General features: G+C 39.3%; 1 protein-coding gene and 1 pseudogene across 1 annotated transcript; one reads left to right on the top strand and one right to left on the bottom strand.

The window, feature by feature from the left end:
• Positions 1–1023: 1023 nt before the first annotated feature.
• On the bottom strand, positions 1024–3207 carry LOC125480662 (annotated as a pseudogene).
• Positions 3208–21034: 17827 nt separating this feature from the next.
• LOC125468538 (peptidyl-prolyl cis-trans isomerase 1-like) lies at positions 21035–21942 on the top strand. Its single transcript, XM_048564441.1, has one exon. The coding sequence runs from the start codon at positions 21067–21069 to the stop codon at positions 21694–21696; it is 630 nt and encodes a 209-aa protein (XP_048420398.1). The 5' UTR covers positions 21035–21066; the 3' UTR covers positions 21697–21942.
• Positions 21943–22527: the final 585 nt, after the last annotated feature.

The following is a 22527-nucleotide window of genomic DNA, read 5'->3' on the forward strand; positions in this document are numbered from 1 at the left end:
TGTCCGATCACACGCCGATCAGTGACAGGTTTTTGTATCTTCCTTGGTAAATCACTTGTGTCGTGGAAAAGTAAAAAACAAGTCACGGTAGCAAGATCTTCAGTAAAAGCCGAGTATCGCTCCATGGCTGCAACCACTTGTGAGCTTACTTGGCTAAGGAATTTATTGAAAGATTTGCGTTTAAACCATCATGAGCTAGCAAGATTGTTTTGCGACAATCAAGCTGCTTTACATATTGCAGCGAACCCTGTGTATCATGAACGAACCAAACACATAGAACTGGATTGTCATACTGTTCGTGAAAGGATTCAGAGGGGAGAAGTCAAGACCTCTCATGCGCAAATGGGACGTCAAATAGCAGACATGTTTACAAAGCCACTGAGAGCACCTATCTTCCATTCGCATCTTGGCAAGTTGGGTGTTATTGATATCCACACTCCAACTTGAGGGGGAGTGTTAAAGAAAATAAAATAGTCAACTAACATATATTGTTTGGAGTGATTGTAGGACACAATAAGAGGATTGGAGTAATTATAGTGATTGATTGTAATTAGCTTTCTTTTACCTAGAATAGCATCGCATCCTTGTATAAATCTCTACCTATGTACAGCTGCTATGATATACAAAATATATTCATACAAACAATTTAATGTATATGTTACGCAGCTCAAACACAAGAAAGTTTCTGAAAATGATTCCAGCGTAAACTGTATATGGTAATTCATTACTGGGTGTGCTTTACAATATCAAAAGTGAATTGCTTTACCAACAAGGCAACCAGCACCTATACCTGTATGTTAAACAGATAGAAAATGTACAAAAGAAATATTTCTTTCAACAAATGAAGTAATTCATAATCCTATAGTATATTTGAGAACAAGGCAGTGCTTGCAACCACTGAAATGTGATTTCCAATCTTATCTGCGTATCCCATATACTTTATAAATGTTTTAAGTTAAATAATATTTACGTGCAAGAAAGAAAACGGCAAAGCCCATGTATGCACGTCAACAAATAACAATCGAAAAGTTTAAGTCCCATTACTCGGCTTTTTCAACAGATTTCATAATCTTAAAAGAAGAGTATCATAAAAGTTGCTCTATCACTTGATAGATTCAATTAATAACACATATCATACATCACTAGCCAATGCACGAATGAATGGCTACCTGAACTGCACTCAGTAGCAAAACAACTCTCTCCAATGTAGCATTCAAGAGAAGGAAGCACTGAAACTTGTCAAAACTGAAAAGATGCAAAACAATTTCATCACGGTCTTTCTATAAATGCCAACAAAGCGGGATCTACTTTATCTTTACACAATAAGTTAACGACCAACTCCATAGTTGATGCATCTGTAGAAAAACCCATCTTCACCATTTCTTGAATAAGCCTCACCGTTGTTGATGTCTCGTTGTTATTGATAAACCCTCGGATAATTGAGTTGTACGTGAAACCATCTGGACAACAACCTTTCTCTTCCATTTCTCTAAGCAAGTTTTCTGCTTCACTTGCTAGTCCCCGGTTACAAAATCCACTAATCATTATGGTATATGTCCTGACATTAGGTTGAATTCCCCTTGATGATAAACTACAAAAGAGATCCCATGCATATTCAAATTTTTCAGCTTTGCACAATCCTTCAATAAGAATATTGTAAGTTACAATATCAAATTCCAATTTCTTTCCCTCCATCTTTTCCAACAATTCAACTGCCTTGGGAAATTCTTGGTTTTTACAAAGGCCATCTAGTAAAATATTATACGTCTGAACATTTGGAAGTTGGCCACAAGCTTGCATTTGAGAGAACAAGTTACGTGCATCTTATGTTCTCCCCATCTTGCAAAACTCATCAATAAGAGTGCTATAAGTAACCGTATCTGGAACAACATCCTTACGAGACATTTCCAGAAAAACCATCCGGGCCTCATCTATCCTTTTATGCTTACAATAGCTGTTTATTAATATGTTATAACTACGAGCATTAATCACGCAACCTTTGCTAAGCATCACTTCAAAAACCATTTCTGCCTCGTCCATTTCTCCTTGCAAACAGCAACCATCTAGAAGTGAATTGTACGTAATTGTATTGGGTGCTATATCCCTTTGCGTCATCATTTCGACCACGCTCCTTGGACCATCCCCTCTTTACAAAATGTATCAACCAAAACACTGAAGGTGCACACATCTGGAAAGATATGTTTACTCACCATTTCATTCAACAATCTTGTAGCTTCTTTCCAGTTTCCTAATTTGCAAACTCCATGAACCAAAGAGGTATAGGTAATGACATTTGGGGCAATACCCTTACTCGTCATTTCTGAGAAGAGCTTCAATGCATCAACAACTTGAGTATCCTTGCAAAGACTGTCGATGATCGTGCTATAGACAACTAAGTTAGGCTTGCAACCTCTTTCTTCCATCTTTTTAAGAATCTGGATTGCTGCAGTGTTGTTACCTTTTGCGCAAAGGCCCTTTACTAGGGTACCGAAAGTAACCACATTCGGTTTACAGTTACCACTCTCCAACATTTTATTGAAAAGTGATGCAGCCTCGGCCTCTCTATTCTTAAGAAGAAAACCATTGATTAGAGTGGTGTAGGTCGTGACATCTGGCTCAAAACCTAATTTGAAGAAGTTACCCAAGACTGACAAACTAAACTCCACTTGGTTGAGATGACAAAAGCAATTAATGATAATGGCTAGATTATAAACATTTGGACGAATTCCAGACACAACCATTTGGTTATTCATGGAGATGACTGCCGAATAATATTTCATCCTGGCAAGTTGAGTCAAGATTTGGTTGAAAGGGACAACGGGAGGTAGAGGACGCCTTTGAAGCATTTCGCCGAACACATTGAAAGCATCCTCAATATTACTGATTTTCACAAGCTGGTGTTGTTGAGTGTTTCTAGATTCGGTCGATTTAGAAGCTCGAGAGTGAAACAAAGCCAAGTAATTGTTGAAGAAAACAACAATAGGAGAAGATTGAAGAGGGCAAGGCAGCATACATCTGGTGCTGCTGCTTCCATAACCAACCTTCAAAGAAGAAGAAGCAGCAATCGTTGCTCGCATCATCTTCAGCATCTCTAATTGTTGTAAGACTTTGTGAGAGTTGAAGAGCATGAATTTCATGTTTTTTTTTCTAGTTCTTAGATTAACGCAAATTGAAAATAAATACACAAACCAACGAAAAGAATGATTCTTTTTTGTCATGATTTTGGTTTGGTCATAATTAAATTTCTTTGCGTCTAATTGTTGAAGCAATGCTTGTCATGGGACCTGTCGCTTAGTAACTGTCACGTGATAAGTGTTGGAAAAAGATATGGCCAAGCACTCATTACTAGTTCCGGAAGAAATTGGAATAATTTGAAGAGAATCCCACAATTTTTGTAAAGAAAGTGCCCTCCTCTTTTTGGGAACAGTAACCCTATAAAGCATTGATGTGAAAATTAACTTAACACACAAATTAAACCCTATTTGTGACAATTGTAGTAGATATGTAAGTAGGGATCGTTCTAGACCGGGGATTAACTAGGGATGCTAATCTATGTAAATAAGACTCAAAAACACTAAATTAGACTCTATGGACTCAAAACTAACTTTAGACACTTAAAACAGCAACCAATACTCAAAAAGACTCTCTTTTAGACTCAACAAAGGTTTTGGACGAAAATAGGACTTGAATAGACTCAAAAGACTCAAGGAAAACAAGTTTTGACTCAAATATGAAGACTAAATAACATGGGGATTGTTTTTGACGAAAATAAAACTTAAAACAAAACTTTGTAGAAAACACTTTATATAAAAACGAATTTAGGTAAATGGGTAAAAGGCTAGTTAGAGGGTCCTTTTCCACACATGATATATGCATACGAACCAATGTCCAGTTATTACTCCTTTAGACTATGAATGACAACGCCCCAAATTAGTTGCATCGCACAACTAACCCTCAAGTTTTCCTTATTTCATTGAATTGAATGAAAATGCATTACAACCAAATTATCTTTTTCAAGTTCTTTATATGAGATGCATAACAAAGATACATATCAAAAGTCATTAAGTTTTGTGAAAACTATAAGCATTGACAAGGCACTCATCACTATGAAACTCATGAGATTCATACCAAGGATTTACTTACCGCGATTGTGACTAGCAACCTCCACTACTTGTGAATATAAGTGAATAACAATTACGTGAAACCCTCCTATACTCTAGCATCAAGTTTATGCATGCAAATTAAGTGTTAACCCCCAACCCACATACATAAACCAGTTTTAATAACTTAGATAAGCAAATCACATTCATGCCTTAAGTAATAATAACCGGACTTAATCAACTCATATAAAACATATAATCATGGCTTCAAATTCTCCTCTAACTAAAGAGAAGTTAGTTCCTCATGTTCGCAAAACAAAGATAATTAAATTTAAACATTGAACTAAGACTAAGGATAGAATACACCTAGAAACTCTCCACACTCCAATGGCAGATTTCGAACCCTCCTTGGATGGCAGATTGCACAAGTCCTCCTTTCCTTGCTTCCTTGCTTGCGGCACTAAGGGGTTGTAGAATGGATTGTGGTGTTTGATGGATGAAAGTATGAATGAATGAATGTGTGAGTGGATGAATGAATGGTGCGGCATAGGGCTGTTTATATAGGCTTAATTAGGCACACTTAGTGAAGGAAAAGGATTGCACAATCCCATTGAAAAAGGGTTAATTCAAGGCAAAAATTAAATGGGAATTGAAATAGGGAGTTCGGCTAGGATTTAGGGATTCTAGAAGGTTTTGGTGCGGCATGTGTATAAGGCTGAGATAAGGTTTCTAGAAGGGATGGTTTAGGGCAGATTCCTAAACCCAAAGGGCCAAGGATACATGATATTTGTGTAGGAGGGGGATTGCAATTCCTAAACCTACAAGGAATGGAGTTCTTGCAGCACTTGAGTGGATAAGGCTTCTAGAACTTAATTAGATGTTTAAATGTGTAATTAATTCCCTCTAATTAGCTAGGTTTAAGTCCTAACCTGATTTGGATAGGATAGAATAGGATAATGTTAGAGATAGGATAGGATAAGGTTGGATAAGGTTGGATAAGGTTGCTTGTTTCTTGCTTCTTCCTTATCCTCTTTGCATTTGGACTTCCTCCACCAGATTTGTAGCCTTTCCTAGCTCTTCTTGTCTTCAATTTCATCCATCCTCTTTGCTTCATGGTTAAGCTATCCAATCCATGCCCAAAAATGCCCCAAATAGCCTCAAAATGCACCTTCTTGCTCCTTTTGCCATTAGGACCTAAAAACATACGAAAATAACTTAAAAGATTGAAATAAATCGTAATTAACTTCATAAATGCAAGGAAACAACATAACTAAGTAGCATAAATATGCTCCTATCAAGCATGTTTGACATGGGGTTCATATTTTCCATTAGCATCTCCAATGGTGTAGGTAAATAAAATATACAAACTATCTTATAATTATTGACGTGGTGAGTTGGCCACTCAATTGCGACATAGAAAAAGTTTATCATTTCAATAGAATAGTTAAAACTAAGCAGGCAAAATTTTAGTTTATTTCATATATAACATCTACTTTTATACTTCATTTTATATTTTTTCCTTCTACATGGAATATTTTATTATAAAAATAGTGATGTGAGACACATTTTCCTATAATGTTGAAAGTAGTGTTCTAAAAGATGCTAGACGCTAGTCGGGCACTAGGAGTTAGTCGGGCGACAGGCTAAGGCCTAGCGTCTAGACGGCTAGACGGAGGCCTAGACAAATTTAAGTTAGTTAATTATATATTGTATAAATAAGTGTATATTTATTCTTAATAAAATACATAATTGTTTTAGAATATATAAATTGTAAAATAAAATAACATATAAATTATAACATAAAGTATAAAGTATTAAAACATATTAAAAACATGAGAACAAGCATATAACAAGCGTTCATCTAAGTATTCAACAAGTTTATAAAATGGAAAATGAAAGTTATTGGTTTTTTGTTTAAGTGAGTTACGACCAAAACAAGTTTAGGCGGGTGTTTAGGCTGGCTAGCGGACGCCTAAGCGGGTCTAAGCACCCTTTATTAATTTCAAACTGATAAGAATTAATTGAGACGGTAACCAGCCGCTTAAACAGTGCTATGCAGAGTTTTTTAGAACATTGGTTGGAAGTAGTGAAAAATGCCTACTTTGTGACTTGTGAGTATAGGCAAAAATTGCATACGAAGTTTACTACATTGGAGCAGGTTTTTACCCACGTGAATCGTGATTGTGGCTTATCAAAATAGATTTGAGTGTCTATTTGCTTACTCCATTGAGAACCAACTAATCTTTAATTTAATCTGACTGTTTGTTGGATCTATTAAGAATATATTCTCATTGAATTAAAATGAGTTACATTGGATGTATTTATACACAGTAACTAATAATATTAGTTAACTACTAATGTAACTAATTAAGCTTAATCTATGAATTAGTTACAATAGAAAACTTAAGGACTAAGCAATAGATGACTTGGACTTTAGCACTGTTGACTGTTGGGTTGACTGAGTAGAATAATGTGTGTCTTTACACCCCCTCAAGCTGAACGGAGGGGAACCAAGTGAAAGCTTGGAACGAAGAAACTGAAATCGACCCTTGGACAGGGACTTAGTGTGAATATCTGCAATTTGATGGAGACTAGGAACAAACTGAACTTTCAGTAGAGAAGCTAAAACCAGTTCTCGAATATAATGGTAGTCGATTTCGACATGCTTTGTTCGAGCATGAAACATGGGATTTGAAGCAAGAGAAATCGCATAAACATTATCACACCAGAGAAGAGGAACCCGGGACAGAGGAAAACCAATATCCTTGAAAATTTTGCAAATCCAGGTGATTTCAGCAGAAGTGTGAGCCAAAGAACGGTATTCAGCTTCAGTGGAGGAGCGAGCAACTGTGGGCTGTTTCTTGGCACACCAACTGATTAAGTTGCAACCAAGATACACACAGTAACCACTAGTAGAGCGTCGATCAAAGACACAGCCAGCCCAATCAGCATCTGAGAAGGCAGTAAGAGTGAGAGAGCCTTTTTTGAACCAGATGCCATCATTCACAGTGCCTTTAAGAAAACGTAAGACACGTTTGACAGATTGAAAGTGTGTATCTCTCGGACAATGGAGAAATTGACAGAGTTGATTGACAGCAAAAGAAAGATCAGGACGAGTTCAGGTCAAATACTGTAAGGCCCCAACAATAGACCTATATTCATGAGGATTAGAGAGAAGTGTACCACTGTGGTCTAACTTCTGAGTACCAAATGGAGTAGTACAGGGTTTGCTGCCATCTATGTGAGTCTTGAGAAGAAGATCCATGGCATACTTATGTTGACTGAGAAAGATGCCAGCAGAGGTGCGATGAACTTCTAACCCCAAGAAGTAGTGCAGTGGACCTAAATCTTTGACAGGAAAAAGCTGACTGAGCTGGTGAATAAAAGCAGTGCAGGCAGGAGCACTAGGTCCAGTAACAAGTATATCATCAACATATACTAGGACAATCACAAGAGAGGGCTTGAAATTCACAAACAGAGAGCAATCAGATTGAGAGTTCTGGAACCCCAGAGACAGTAAGGTTTGAAATAGTTTATCATACCAAGCCCGTGGGGCTTGCTTGAGACCATACAAGGACTTAGAAAGCTTGCAGACATGAGATGGCAGGGAAGGATCAACGAATCCAGGGGGTTGTGATAGGAGCATATTTATGCGCCTTAGTTAGCTAGTTCTTATGCATTTTTGTTATGTTTTATTCGTTAAAGTAGTCTTTTAAGCTACTTTCATGTGTTTTCAGGTTTAAAGGACATATTACATGAAATGATGCAATTGGGAGCTTTTGGAGCAAAACTGAGCTGGAATGTGGTGTATGCAAATGGAGCACGAGGAATGGACGAGGTTGAAGGTCAAAGGAGCTTAAGAAATGAAGAAATGAAAGTGAAGAGCAAGGAAGTCGGAATTGGTAACCAAAGTTTCTAAAGTTGGAAGTTTCTATTCTTGGAGGTTTCCATTGTCGTGAGTTTCTATTCCTGGCTTTGGGCTTTTAGATGACCTAAACCCTAACTCTTTGTGGACCCTAAGCCTATGCCACACCTAAACCCTAACCTTAGCCCATTTTAGAGCCATTGCCGTGGGCTTTAGCCCAAGTCCTTTCCCTTGCCATGCAAGGGGGGGCATTTTAGGCCCAAAATCCATGCATTAAGCCCTTCACCCTAATTCTTCCTCCTAATTAGTGCATCCCACCATTCCATTCCATAATTTCCATTAGTGCATCCCACCATTCCATTCACACTTAAATGCCCATTATCCCATTTTTTTAGCTTTTAATTCCACACCATCCCATTATCCTTTACATCCACTAAACCATGCATCCACATTCACCTAAATAAACCCTAAACTACATCCACTAAACCATCCATCCACCATAATTCCCACCATCCACACCTTTTCCCTTCCACCAAATACCTTAAACAAACATCCATTAACACCCATTCTCTTCCTATAAATACCCATTCATTCCATTCACCAAATCATCTCATTCACAACACAACAACACACCACAAACACATTCCTTTCTCCCTTAGAATCCAAAAACCATCTTCCATTTCCACCAATCCTCATCCATTTCCATAATTCCCCAACACTTCCATCCCCCCAACCAACCTATCCTTAAACCTTGTGCTACAACAACGAGGAAGAGAAGAGTGCCTAAACGTTCATACAATTCAAGTTTTGAGTTGTTGGAATGTTTAGGTGTTTCTTTGATTTCAAAGTTTCATTTTAATTCTCTTTGTTTTGTACGTATGAGAAATGGAAGAAAAGAGTGCTTAAACGTTCATACAATTCAAAGTTTTGAGTTGTTGGAATGTTTAGGTGTTTCTTTGATTTCAAAGTTATGAGGAACTAAACCCCCTTTAGCTAGGGGGTAATTCGAAATATATGTTTATGCTTGCAATATGATTTGATTACTTTTAATTACGTTTCATAAGTTGTGAATTCAATTTGTTTAACTATTTGATTGATATCCTATTTATGTATGTTTATTAAGAATGAACGCTTAATTTTCATGCATGAATTTGACGCTAGAATATAAGTGAGTTTCACGTAATAGTTATGAACTTATATTCACAAGTAGTGGAGGTTGCTTATAAACAATCGCGTTAAACAAATTCTTGGCATAAGTTTCATGCAATCATAGTAACGAATGCCTCGTCAACACTTATAGTTTTCAATGTGCTTAATGATTCTTGCTTGTATCTCTATTATGCAATTCATGTAGGGAACTTGTGAGGAATGCTTTGGGTTGTCGTATGCAATCATCCAATTCATTAACTTAAGGAAAACTTGACGGTTAATTAAAGCGGACCTAATTAACCCGGGGCGTTGAGAATTCATGGTTTATTGAAATACAATTAGAAATCTTTTTATTATGCAAGTGTAACATGTGTGGAGATGAACCCCTTGGCTAGCATCCATTCATTCCATTTCATCAATTTCATATTTACATTCTATCTAGTTTATTTACTTGTTTCGTTATTTCAATTTTTGTCCAAATCCAATCCCCCTTTATTTTGTTTAAGTCTTAGTCTTTCTTACTTTTAGTTTTGTATTCTTCGCATTAATTAGTGTTTTAAACTTGTTTTTACGTTTTTGAGTCAAAATCCAAGTGATTAACAATCCCTCCTAATCCCCGGTCCAGAACGATCCCTACTTATACACTTCACTACAATTGACAAAAAAAGGGTTTAATTTGTGTGCGCATAAAACTCGCATCAAATTTTGGCGCCGTTGTCGGGGATTAGCAACTTTGCTAATCCTTTGGTTCTTTTCTTTTTGGTTTAGTTGTTTTCGTTTTAGTTTCTAACTTAGTGTTGTTTTCTTTGTTTGTTGCTACTTTTGATAGTTGATTTAGTTCTCTTTCTTTGATGTTAGGTACTAGAGAAGTAAGAAATGGATTTTGCTAGCATTCAAGCTCAATTGGCAAATCTTACTTCTCAATTGTCGCCGTATGCCGAAGGGACCACAATGCAGAGTATCCCTACATTTGGTGCTTCATATAGGCAAGGATTTCAAGCCAATCAATGTCCACAAAGAGATTGGAGGGATCATTCAAACTCTATGTGGTGGGAAGCTCAACAAGTTCAACGTGAAGCATATTGGCAGCCATATGAGGAGTTCTATTCAAGACCTATGCAGCCACCACAACTTGATATGCAATATGTTCAATTAAATTCAAGTTCGTCAATAGATTATAACCAAATTCTTAATGAATTAAATTCTTTGGTGCAGGGGTCACAAAATCAAGCCACGGAGGCTCTACAAGAAGCATATTGGCAACCATATGAGGAGTTCTATACAGCACCTATGCAGCCACCACAACCTGCCCAAAGCAATGAAGTCCAAACTCAAAACAAGGACGAACAAAATCAAGACAAGAAGTTGGGTAAATTGGAGGAGCAAATTGAGCAGATTATGGGGTTCATGAAACAAATTCAAGAGCAAAGTGAACTCTCCAACTCAACTATTGAAAACTCGAAGGAAGATTTTGAAATCCGTAATGCTATAACTTTGGGAAATGCTATGGAGGTTGGAACGGACCTTAAATCAAATTACAAGGAAGATGAAAGGTTGCAATTTGAGGAAGAGGAACACACACAACCTATGGCAAGGGTGGAAACACCTTTGCCGCAGGCACCTATTGCTCTCACGCCATCTAATTCAAGTAAGGTTGTTCCAAATTTAATTAATTCTAACCCCATTCCACTGAATGTCCCTATTCCTTGCAGGATCATGCAATCCAAGGAAGAAGAGGGTGAGAAAGGCATCTTCGAATCCTTTCCAAAGAATCAAGAGCAAGATGTGACTGGGGAATGTCTAGAAGAGGATATACTTGAGGCAAACAACCCCAAAGAAATTGAATTTTATGACACAGGACAAGGACCAATCCTCACACCACATCTGGGCGAGTGCAAAGTCCCTGAAACGTTCAAAGAAGATGTGTTTATCCTTGAGTTCTTGTCGGAGCACACAGGTAAGCCGCCTCCCCGAATTTCAATTTTCTTTTATACTAATATGTTGTTAATGATCCAGGCACCCACTTTAGAATTTGAACCATTACCGGATCATCTCAAGTATCACCCCCTATTCAGAGATAAATTCCATGTCATGAGTCCTAAATGAGCTTAAGAAGGTTTCGTCCGGCTGCAAGACGTAAAAGAAAGCGCTACTTGGGAGGCAACCCAATACAGTGAATAAACCTTGTTCATTGATTTCCGAGTGATTGTAATTAAAAAAAAAAAAAAAAAAAAAAAGAAAAAAAAAAACTTGTTCATTTATTTTTGAGAAATTACAATTGTATCTAAACATGGCAGAAAGATGGAGCCTTCACAAGGGTTGTGTACGTGAGGCCCCACTACATGGCAATACTCTCGGAGCAGGAGGTCTCGGAGCAGAAGGTATCGGAGCAAGAGGCATCGGAGCGGAAGGCATCGGAGCGGGAGGTACCAAAGATAGATCATTCAAGGCCTCAAACCTTGGTGGAACGCTGGATGACCCAGGAAAGAGGTGCCTCTGGAAGAAAGCCGCAAGCTTTTGATGGTCATCAAGCTCATCAAGCTTCCTCTTCATGCCTGACGAATAATTGTTGGCAAGCACGTGCAAACTTCGGTTCTCGTACTTAAGCTGTTTGATCTCCTGCTTAAGACTCTCCACCTCCGCCATCAAGGATTCAACCTAACGGGAGCGAGCAAGAAGGCGTTGGCCCATGTTGGACACAGAGCCAGCGCACTGAACGCTAAGAGCCAAGAACTCTTGAACGGCCAACTCATCGGACCGTCCAGAAAGCAGCTGACTGTCTTTGGGAGTGAGGAGGTTCCGAGCCACTATCGTAGCCGTTGTGGGATCCGTCATCACAGAGTCCTCATCTGTAAGAGGGCCATGGGAAGATAAGAAAAACGGGCACCATACCTTACCCTGACGAGACGCGACTGGATCACTGCTTAGACTCAAATCTAAGCAAAGGTTCGATGGGTTGGATGAGCTAGCCATTGTTCACGAAGTTAAAAGAGAAGGGGTGGACGGAGTAGATTTTCAAACGGGCCGGAGACGATTTCTGGGCAATTTTCAAGTGTGCATGCTAGAGGTGATCAATCACCTCTATTAAAGGAGAGGCGTTCACCAATTCAGAATGAAGAGACACTACTCTTCAAAACCGGAATATCCGGCGTAAAGATCGCCAGCTCGTCAGACGCAATCCTAGCTTTTCAGAAGACGCGTGGAAGGCGAGAAATCAGCTGCACACTTTAGCCGACAAATGTGGGAGACAAAGCCGAAAGCTCCCGGCTTTCCAGAAAGCGTGTGCATATTTGTCGAAAACTCCCGGCTTTGCAGAAAACGCGTGCCACTTGTCAAAAGATCTCAGACAGAGCCGCATCCGCGCTACTACGTGTCGTTCAGAAAGCGAAGGGCATCGTTCAGAAATCGAAGGGGCGACTGCTCAGAAATCGAAAAGGCAAATTCAAAGATCGAAGAGTCGTCACTATTTCAAAAAGCCGGATTTGCGGGATCAAAACGTTTGTCGACAACGGTAAAAGAACAGTACCACCACTTGCTATTGAATTCCCTATATATGTCGACCTTCATTTTTTGGCAAAGCAGAACTGAAGAAAATGCCCAACTCTTTCTCACCTCTGAGGGCGCACTCCCAGCAAAGCCTTTCAAAATACTCAATTCTTTCTTCTTCCCCAAAGATGATACCAGATGCCTGGAGTACAGATGACCCAGGAGGAAACAGCACCACAAATACATGTGCTGATTCATTCACCGCTTCTTCAAAAGCAAAGGTATCTCATATCATCAAGGGCAAAAGCAAAGGTATCTCATATCATGCTCTTTCCCTGTCTTTTCCTTTGTCCTTGATATTACTTGCATGACAAAGTGAAAGAAGCAATCAGCCGGCACTTGGAGTCTATCTGGACTCTATTCCCTGGTTGCTTACCTAGCTTTGCCGAGCTATCCTCTAACCCTCTTCAATACGAATTGGAGAGATTGAACAAAGAAACAGATAAAAGGAGGAAGCTCAGACCTTCGGGGGAGACCAAAGGAAGCCTGCTACCCAGTTCACGAGTAGCACAAAGGAAAATCAACGATGGGAGCAGCGTATTTCAAGAGTAAGCCTGTGGAATCACTCAAGATGAAGCCTCACTGCAATCACCAAGGAGAAGATGGAATTTACACTCCACAACCAGATTTGCATCTCTAAAACTCTTCTCTTTGATAGATACATTCTGCCATGTTTAGCATGTTTAGTATGTTTAGTTGCTGTTTTATTTGTTTTCTTTTGTTTGGTGTGTTTTAAGCTTAAAACATTGAGGACAATGTTTGATTTAAGTGTGGGGGGGGTAACTAAGTATGCTGATGCAAAATTGTTAGATTTTATCACCCATAACTTCAAGTGTTGTTCCTTGCTGTTTTAAAATGTTTTTAAACTGTTTTAGTGTGTGTTGACTTAAAAATCCGAAAATACCATAAAAATTTGAAAAATTGTTTTGAAAAACCCAAAAAGAGTTGTTTTTGTGTGTTTGTGTCGTAGGTCACCTTCCAACACAATGATGAGGATTTGGTTTTTAATTGCATGATGGTTAAAGAAAGTTACAAACATGGAAGGACGTTTGATATACTCTTTGGTTTATGCTTGGTTGTCATTATAGTTTACGAATTCACATGTAATCACAAATAATAAAAATTAGTTTTTGTAACATGCTTGAAGGAAGGAACTCAAACAAACGCTACATCCCTGTGAGACTTGAGCCTAAAAGTTATTTGGAGAGTAATAATCTGTGCGTCATTGTTTTCTAAAGTCGTTGCATGATCTCATTATTCTTTGTTTGGTTACTACTTAGAAGGCGTTTCCTCACTTAGTTCCAAATGCTAGAACTCATGCCCATTTCATTCAAAGCATGTCATTGATTTGCATACCACATATTCAAGATGAAGTTGTGTAGTGACTACCATCAAAGCCAAACAGCCATTTGCCCTTCACTCATTTTGTGTTTAAGTTTAACCCCATTGAGCCGTGTTAGCCCATATTCTTTGTTAACCCACATTATCCTCACCTAGCCTAGATTAGGACCATCCTTACCCTTGTTCTCGAAGCATAGTAAGCAATGAATTCCTTTTGATTAATATGTTGCAGAAAATAAGTGTGGGGGAAGGATTATTGATGTGAGTTTATGTGCCATAGGCACGGCTAGAAAAGAGTTGAAAAAAAAAAAAAAAAAAAAAAAAAAGTTGAAAAGTATTGGTTGTTGAAGTAAGGGCCCAAAACAATGAATTAGGCCCTAAGAGTTGTTTGAGTTTCCCCTATTTGTCTAAAAGTTGATTTTTGCATTCTAAGGGAATTCTAGGTCTTAATTTCATTGCTTTACTTGCTATTGCTTAAAGAACTTTTGTTTATCCCTACCTTTCCTTGTTAGCCAACACCCCAAGCCCCATTACAACCCTCTACTTCTATCTTGAGTGTTGTGCATTTCAATTGTGGAGTTTGAATTTGGTATGAGCATATGGTGTCACTGGTTCTCGCATCTAAGTAGTAGCATTCTATTCATGAGATCATATCTAAACATGCTTCTTAACTCTAGAAATTGCATTCGTTGTGAAACATATATGTGAGCATTCGTTTTCATATCTACATCAATCTTCTCACATATGACTAGTTTAGGGTGTGGAGTTAGAAAATCTGAGTGAAAATAGAGTGTATATCTTGTAAGGAATTGAGGGAATTCTCTAAGGCATGTTACTACATTCAAAGCATTGTTTTAATTGATTACTTGTGAACAAGTGAGTAGTGGCTTTAATTCAGTATTTGCTTGTGTAAAGAGGACTCAAATCTGTAGGGATAACGATCTTTAACATGTCATGTGCATTGGAAATCCCTGAGGCGAATGTTGGAAGGTTTAGTTTGTGGTTTTGGTTAGTTTGTTTCTTTTTGTTTTCTTTCTTTTGTTTGTTTTGCTCGAGGACTAGCAAAAGCTAAGTGTGGGGGAATTTGATAGGAGCATATTTATGCGCCTTAGTTAGCTAGTTCTTATGCATTTTTGTTATGTTTTATTCGTTAAAGTAGTCTTTTAAGCTACTTTCATGTGTTTTCAGGTTTAAAGGACATATTACATGAAATGATGCAATTGGGAGCTTTTGGAGCAAAACTGAGCTGGAATGTGGTGTATGCAAATGGAGCACGAGGAATGGACGAGGTTGAAGGTCAAAGGAGCTTAAGAAATGAAGAAATGAAAGTGAAGAGCAAGGAAGTCGGAATTGGTAACCAAAGTTTCTAAAGTTGGAAGTTTCTATTCTTGGAGGTTTCCATTGTCGTGAGTTTCTATTCCTGGCTTTGGGCTTTTAGATGACCTAAACCCTAACTCTTTGTGGACCCTAAGCCTATGCCACACCTAAACCCTAACCTTAGCCCATTTTAGAGCCATTGCCGTGGGCTTTAGCCCAAGTCCTTTCCCTTGCCATGCAAGGGGGGGCATTTTAGGCCCAAAATCCATGCATTAAGCCCTTCACCCTAATTCTTCCTCCTAATTAGTGCATCCCACCATTCCATTCCATAATTTCCATTAGTGCATCCCACCATTCCATTCACACTTAAATGCCCATTATCCCATTTTTTTAGCTTTTAATTCCACACCATCCCATTATCCTTTACATCCACTAAACCATGCATCCACATTCACCTAAATAAACCCTAAACTACATCCACTAAACCATCCATCCACCATAATTCCCACCATCCACACCTTTTCCCTTCCACCAAATACCTTAAACAAACATCCATTAACACCCATTCTCTTCCTATAAATACCCATTCATTCCATTCACCAAATCATCTCATTCACAACACAACAACACACCACAAACACATTCCTTTCTCCCTTAGAATCCAAAACCATCTTCCATTTCCACCAATCCTCATCCATTTCCATAATTCCCCAACACTTCCATCCCCCCAACCAACCTATCCTTAAACCTTGTGCTACAACAACGAGGAAGAGAAGAGTGCCTAAACGTTCATACAATTCAAGTTTTGAGTTGTTGGAATGTTTAGGTGTTTCTTTGATTTCAAAGTTTCATTTTAATTCTCTTTGTTTTGTACGTATGAGAAATGGAAGAAAAGAGTGCTTAAACGTTCATACAATTCAAAGTTTTGAGTTGTTGGAATGTTTAGGTGTTTCTTTGATTTCAAAGTTATGAGGAACTAAACCCCCTTTAGCTAGGGGGTAATTCGAAATATATGTTTATGCTTGCAATATGATTTGATTACTTTTAATTACGTTTCATAAGTTGTGAATTCAATTTGTTTAACTATTTGATTGATATCCTATTTATGTATGTTTATTAAGAATGAACGCTTAATTTTCATGCATGAATTTGACGCTAGAATATAAGTGAGTTTCACGTAATAGTTATGAACTTATATTCACAAGTAGTGGAGGTTGCTTATAAACAATCGCGTTAAACAAATTCTTGGCATAAGTTTCATGCAATCATAGTAACGAATGCCTCGTCAACACTTATAGTTTTCAATGTGCTTAATGATTCTTGCTTGTATCTCTATTATGCAATTCATGTAGGGAACTTGTGAGGAATGCTTTGGGTTGTCGTATGCAATCATCCAATTCATTAACTTAAGGAAAACTTGACGGTTAATTAAAGCGGACCTAATTAACCCGGGGCGTTGAGAATTCATGGTTTATTGAAATACAATTAGAAATCTTTTTATTATGCAAGTGTAACATGTGTGGAGATGAACCCCTTGGCTAGCATCCATTCATTCCATTTCATCAATTTCATATTTACATTCTATCTAGTTTATTTACTTGTTTCGTTATTTCAATTTTTGTCCAAATCCAATCCCCCTTTATTTTGTTTAAGTCTTAGTCTTTCTTACTTTTAGTTTTGTATTCTTCGCATTAATTAGTGTTTTAAACTTGTTTTTACGTTTTTGAGTCAAAATCCAAGTGATTAACAATCCCTCCTAATCCCCGGTCCAGAACGATCCCTACTTATACACTTCACTACAATTGACAAAAAGAGGGTTTAATTTGTGTGCGCATAAAACTCGCATTAGGTTGTTGCATAAACACCTCCTCCTTGAGTGTCCCATGTAAGAAAGCATTGCTTATATCCAACTGGTTTAAAAACCAATCAAATTGTACTGCCAATGTCAAGAGAATGCGAATGGTGACAGGTTTGGCAACCGGGCTAAAGGTTTCCTGGAAGTCAATGCCTTCCTGTTGATGGAACCCCTTGGCGACCAAATGGGCTTTATATCTGTCCACACTACCATCAGGTTTTCGTTTGATTTGAAACACCCATTTGCAGCCTACAATATTTTGGTTTGGTGTAGAAGGGACAAGAGACCAAGTTCCAGTGGACTGCAAGGCTTGAAACTCCTCAGTCATGGCTTGCAGCCAATGATCATGTTTGGAGGCTTGAAGGAAAGTGGTAGGAACAAAGTCTAAGGAATTAATAGGATGTTTAGTAGCTGCGAAGGCTTTGGGTTTAAAAATCCCAGCTTTGGATCGAGTAATCATGGAATGAGTGTTGACAAAGAGGGGAGGTGGATGTGGGAGTGGAGAAGGTGGCACAGGGGATGAATCCTGCAGTGTAGGAGAGGAGGATAAAGGCTGGATAGGAGAAGTGGAGACAGGGGGAGAATGGGAGACAGGGGGAATAGATGAAGAAGTGGAAGGAAGGACAGAAGGTGAGGTAGAAGAAGTAGGATGGGTAAAAGTGAAAGGAAGAGTGAAGGTGGAAGATTGGGAAGAGGGATTGGGGTGCACTGGAGGGGACGTGAGGGATGTATGGAAAGGAAAATGAGATTCATTAAAAAGAACATGGCGAGAGATGTAAACTCGAGAGGTAAGAGGATCGAGGCAACGATAGCCTTTGTGGTGCAAACTGTAACCAAGAAAAACGCAGTGAATGCTCTTCCCATCAAGCTTAGAAGTGGAATAGGGTTTAAGCCATGGATAGCAACTACTGCCAAAAACTTTGAGCTTGGAGTAATCTGGAGATTGATGAAAGAGTAATTCCCAGGGAGATTTATCAAGGTTAGAGAGAGGAAGCCTGTTGATCAGATACAAGGCAGTAGAAAATGCCTCAACCCAAAACTGATGAGGGACATTTGATGCAGTGAGAAGAGTTCGAGCAGTCTCAACAAGGTGCCTATGTTTGCGTTCAACACAACCGTTCTGTTCTGGTGTATGAGGGCAAGAATATTGATGTAAAATGCCATGTTGCAGAAGGAACGAATTAAAACATGAGCTGGTAAACTCACCCCCAAAATCTGATCAAAGAACTTTGATTTTATTACCAATCAAGTTTTCTACATAAGCCTTGAAATGGACAAATACTGAAAACACCTCAGACTTGAGCTTTAAAGGAAACAACCAACTGTACTTGGTGAATTCATCAACAAACAACACATAGTACTTATAACCAGTAACAGACAGAGTAGGGGCAGGTCCCCAAACATCACAATGAACAAGTTCCAGAGGCACAGAGATAGAACTGAGACTGGCAGTGAAAGGCAATTTGTGATTCTTACCAATTGCACAATCAGAACAGAAGAAGGAAGTAAACTTTTTACCATTGTAAACTATAGAACCATTATGTAAAGCCTTGCGAAAAATAGTAGAGGAGGGGTGGCCGAGTCGATTGTGCCAAACTGGTAAAGAAGCCTTGCTACTGACAAGAGCAAATGTAGAAGGAGATACTGGAGGAAGACCTTGAAGGGGATAGAACCCATCTTTAACGGGCCCTCGGAAAAGCATCCTCCCCGACATACGATCCTTGATTGTAGAGCCATCAGAATCAAGAGTTAAGTTGCAGTGATTGTCTCGTAAGAATTGATACGCAGAAAGAAGATTATGTTTCATGGCAGGAACATGTAAAACATTATTCAGACCATCACCAATATAAACCTTGACCATCACCAATATAAACATTATTCAGACGAAAAGTTGCAGCAGGAGTAGTGAGAAAGGAACTACCAGTATGGTGGATGGGCATACCTTGACCATCACCAATATAAACCTTGTCCTGACCATTATAAGGCACTGGAGACTGAAGAGCAGAGATATCATTGGTTATGTGAGATGTGGTACCAGAGTCCATGATCCAAGTGGGAGCAGAAAAGGGGAGATTAGTGTGAGCACACATAGCAGGCAATTTTGCAGAAGGAATTTTACCAGCAAAGGCATGATTCATGCGTTCAAAGCAATCCAGAGCATCATGATCAGGGGAATGACAAATTTGACATGAATCACGATGACCATGGGAGTAACCAGAAGGTCGAGGATAACTGCCAGAATTGCCAGAATTGCTGCGATAGTTGTTGCCTCGATAGTTGTTGCTGCGATAGTTATTACCCCTATAGTTGGTGCCACGAGAAGTATTACCACGATAAGAACCTTTGCCACGATGAAATTGCCTTGGAACAGAATAGCCCTGTGGTGTGGGAAGAAGAGGCGGCTGAGATTGGGGAGATTGAGCCGCATAGGCCTGAAATGGTTCAGAAACAACAGGTTTCTTCTTGCGCTGCATGAACAGTTCCTTGTTAATCAGTAGGCCATGGAGTTCATCCAAGGAGGTAGAAGAGATGCGAAGCAGAATTGAGTCAACAAAAGACTCATAGTCATCAGAAAGTCCATTAAGAGTGACTGGAATTAAGTCACTTTCAGAGATCGGAGCACCGGTAGCCATGAGTGCATCAGAGATGGATTTGATGAGCTGAATGTATTCAGAAATTGCAAGATCCCCTTTCTGAACATTATGCAGGCGAGAGCGAAGCTGGTGAATGTGAGCAGCAGAAACGCCTCCGAATCTTTGTTCAAGATTTAACCATAGCTCGCGAGAGGAAGTAACACCAACGGTGAACGGAATGAGATCTTCCAAGAGAGTGGAATTGAGCCAGATAAGGATATTTTGATCCTTTTCATACCACAGATCAAAATCTGGATTTGGAGTAGCAGTAAGCTTGCCAGAATCATCAAGTAAGAAAGGAGAAGGACAAAGTTCAGATCCATCAACAATCCCAGTAAGCTTGTAGCGACGAAAAATTGGAGCAAACAACGCCTTCCAAACAAGATAGTTGTCCCGTTTAAGCTTGGTAGGAACCATACAGCTGATATTCTGAATCGAAATCGTAGAAATAGAGGGAGAAGGCTGAACCGGAGGAAAATTAGGGTTCATCGGGGACGAATTTGGGGCAAGAACATCAGGATCCATGGGAGATGAACTCGACGAAGGTATCGAAAACAAATCAGAGAGGAGAAAAGTAGGAGAGATCGATGAAGATCCACAAGAAAGTGAAGAGAGAGGATCAAAGATCGAAGAAATCAGAGAACACAGGGAGCGACGAAGAAAAAGAGGATCGGAAGAAAAGCAGTGAAGCGAAAAAGGGATGATACCATATTAAGAATATATTCTCATTGAATTAAAATGAGTTACATTGGATGTATTTATACACAGTAACTAATAATATTAGTTAACTACTAATGTAACTAATTAAGCTTAATCTATGAATTAGTTACAATAGAAAACTTAAGGACTAAGCAATAGATGACTTGGACTTTAGCACTGTTGACTGTTGGGTTGACTGAGTAGAATAATGTGTGTCTTTAGGATCAACCCACCGTTGGATCTGCTCCAGATCATGTGCGCCACGTGTGCCTCAGCAACATAATCCCCCTCCAAACGGCGTCGTTTCTCTTCTGAGATGTCCACGAACCCTTATCCGAATAATGACAAAAGCATATACCTACTTCAGTAACTTCGCTCGATAACTTAACCACGGTTAAAAGCCCGACCCAACCACGGTTAACCCATCCCCTTTCGGATTCTCTCCACGTTTTCCCATCCAACGGCTGAAAAAAGCTTGCCCTGGATATCCACCGCAGAAACCCTTTTATTAATCCCCTCGTCCTCGTCACTCCTCTCCAACGAACCAATCAAACACTAGCAATGGCAAATCCTAAGGTTGTCTTGGACATGACGTTCGAATGCCCGCCGGGCGGCCGCATCGGGATGGAGCTCTTCGCCGACACCACCCCCTGCACCGCTCAAACCCTAGCAATGGCAAATCCTAAGGTTTTCTTTGACATGAAGATCGGAGGCCGGCGGGCCGGCCGCATCGTGATGGAGCTCTACGCCGACACCACCCCCCGCACCGCTGAGAACTTCAGGGCTCTCTGCACCGGCGAGAAGGGCATCGGCCGCTCCGGCAAGCCCCTCCACTACAAGGGATCCGCCTTCCACTGCGTGATCCCGGGTTTCATGTGCCAGGGAGGTGATTTCACCGCCGGAAACGGCACCGGAGGCGAGTCGATCTACGGTGCCAGGTTCGCAGACGAGAACTTCAACAAGAAGCACACCGGACCCGGAATCTTGTCCATGGCCAACGCCGGTCCCGGAACTAATGGATCTCAGTTCTTCATCTGCACCGCCAAGACCGAGTGGCTCGACGGCAAGCACGTGGTGTTCGGGCAGGTGGTCGAGGGGCTCGATGTGGTGAAGAAAATCGAGAAGGTGGGGTCTGGACAGGGAAGCACCTCGAAGCCTGTGGTGATTGCCGACTGTGGCCAGCTCTCCTAGACGATGCCGTTTCGACTGCTCATCTGTGGATGAGATGGAAACGTCGTCGTTCTATGTCTTTGTTATTATGAGTCTTTAAATTTGGGTACTAATTAGGTGGCGTCATATTAGGGTTTGGGTTATGGACCTTATTATGGTTTAATTCTCTGATTTTCCGTCTAATGCTCTTCCGGTGGTTTCTCATCTGAGACTCTTTTTTCTGTCGATGTGATCTATTATCGTTAAATAAATTAGACTTTGTTCTCAGTTATTTTGTCCCTCTTTTTTTTTTTTTCCAGTGCTTTATATTATAATATTAATTATGCTTGCTTATTGCTTGTGATCTAATTATGCAGTTTAATTTTGTTCAAGGAAGTGTTTTTGGCTCTTTAAATCTCACGTCTTACCAGGGTATTTTTTTTCTAAATATAGAAACGCAGAATGAGAAATTTGGAGAGTTAATAATAATATTCTTGTTTAATTGTTGGTTGTTGAACCGTTGGCTTTTAGGATAATTTTAAGGTGACTGAAATTTTGAACCAAAAGTCAAAATTTGTAAATCAAAACGATTGGAGGATGGTTGTTCGTGTTTAATTTTTACTAGTGACATAATTTGTAAATGTAGATTAAAAATTGGTATTTTAGCATGATATGTTCGGTATTTAAATAGAGAATTATTATTAGTATTTTAAAATTTTTATTTTATATTTTTTACAAGTATTTTTTTTTTTCTAATTAGTTTGCAGTACCAAAAGATTTTTAGTATATTCTTTCTAAATATGGTCAAATATATGAATTTAGGTTTTTGGATTGTGGTGTTAGTTGGCATATCCATGGACTTTGAAGCCTTGT

This window comes from the organism of the source record quoted next, unplaced genomic scaffold (assembly GCF_019419815.1).
Source record: "Pyrus x bretschneideri cultivar Hongxiangsu unplaced genomic scaffold, Pyrus_bretschneideri_v1 Contig10, whole genome shotgun sequence".
Lineage (NCBI taxonomy): Eukaryota > Viridiplantae > Streptophyta > Magnoliopsida > Rosales > Rosaceae > Pyrus > Pyrus x bretschneideri.

Excerpts from the sequence above, each read along its gene's own strand:
- LOC125468538 (XM_048564441.1), top strand. The coding sequence starts at position 21,067 with ATGGCAAATCCTAAGGTTGTCTTGGACATGACGTTCGAATGCCCGCCG.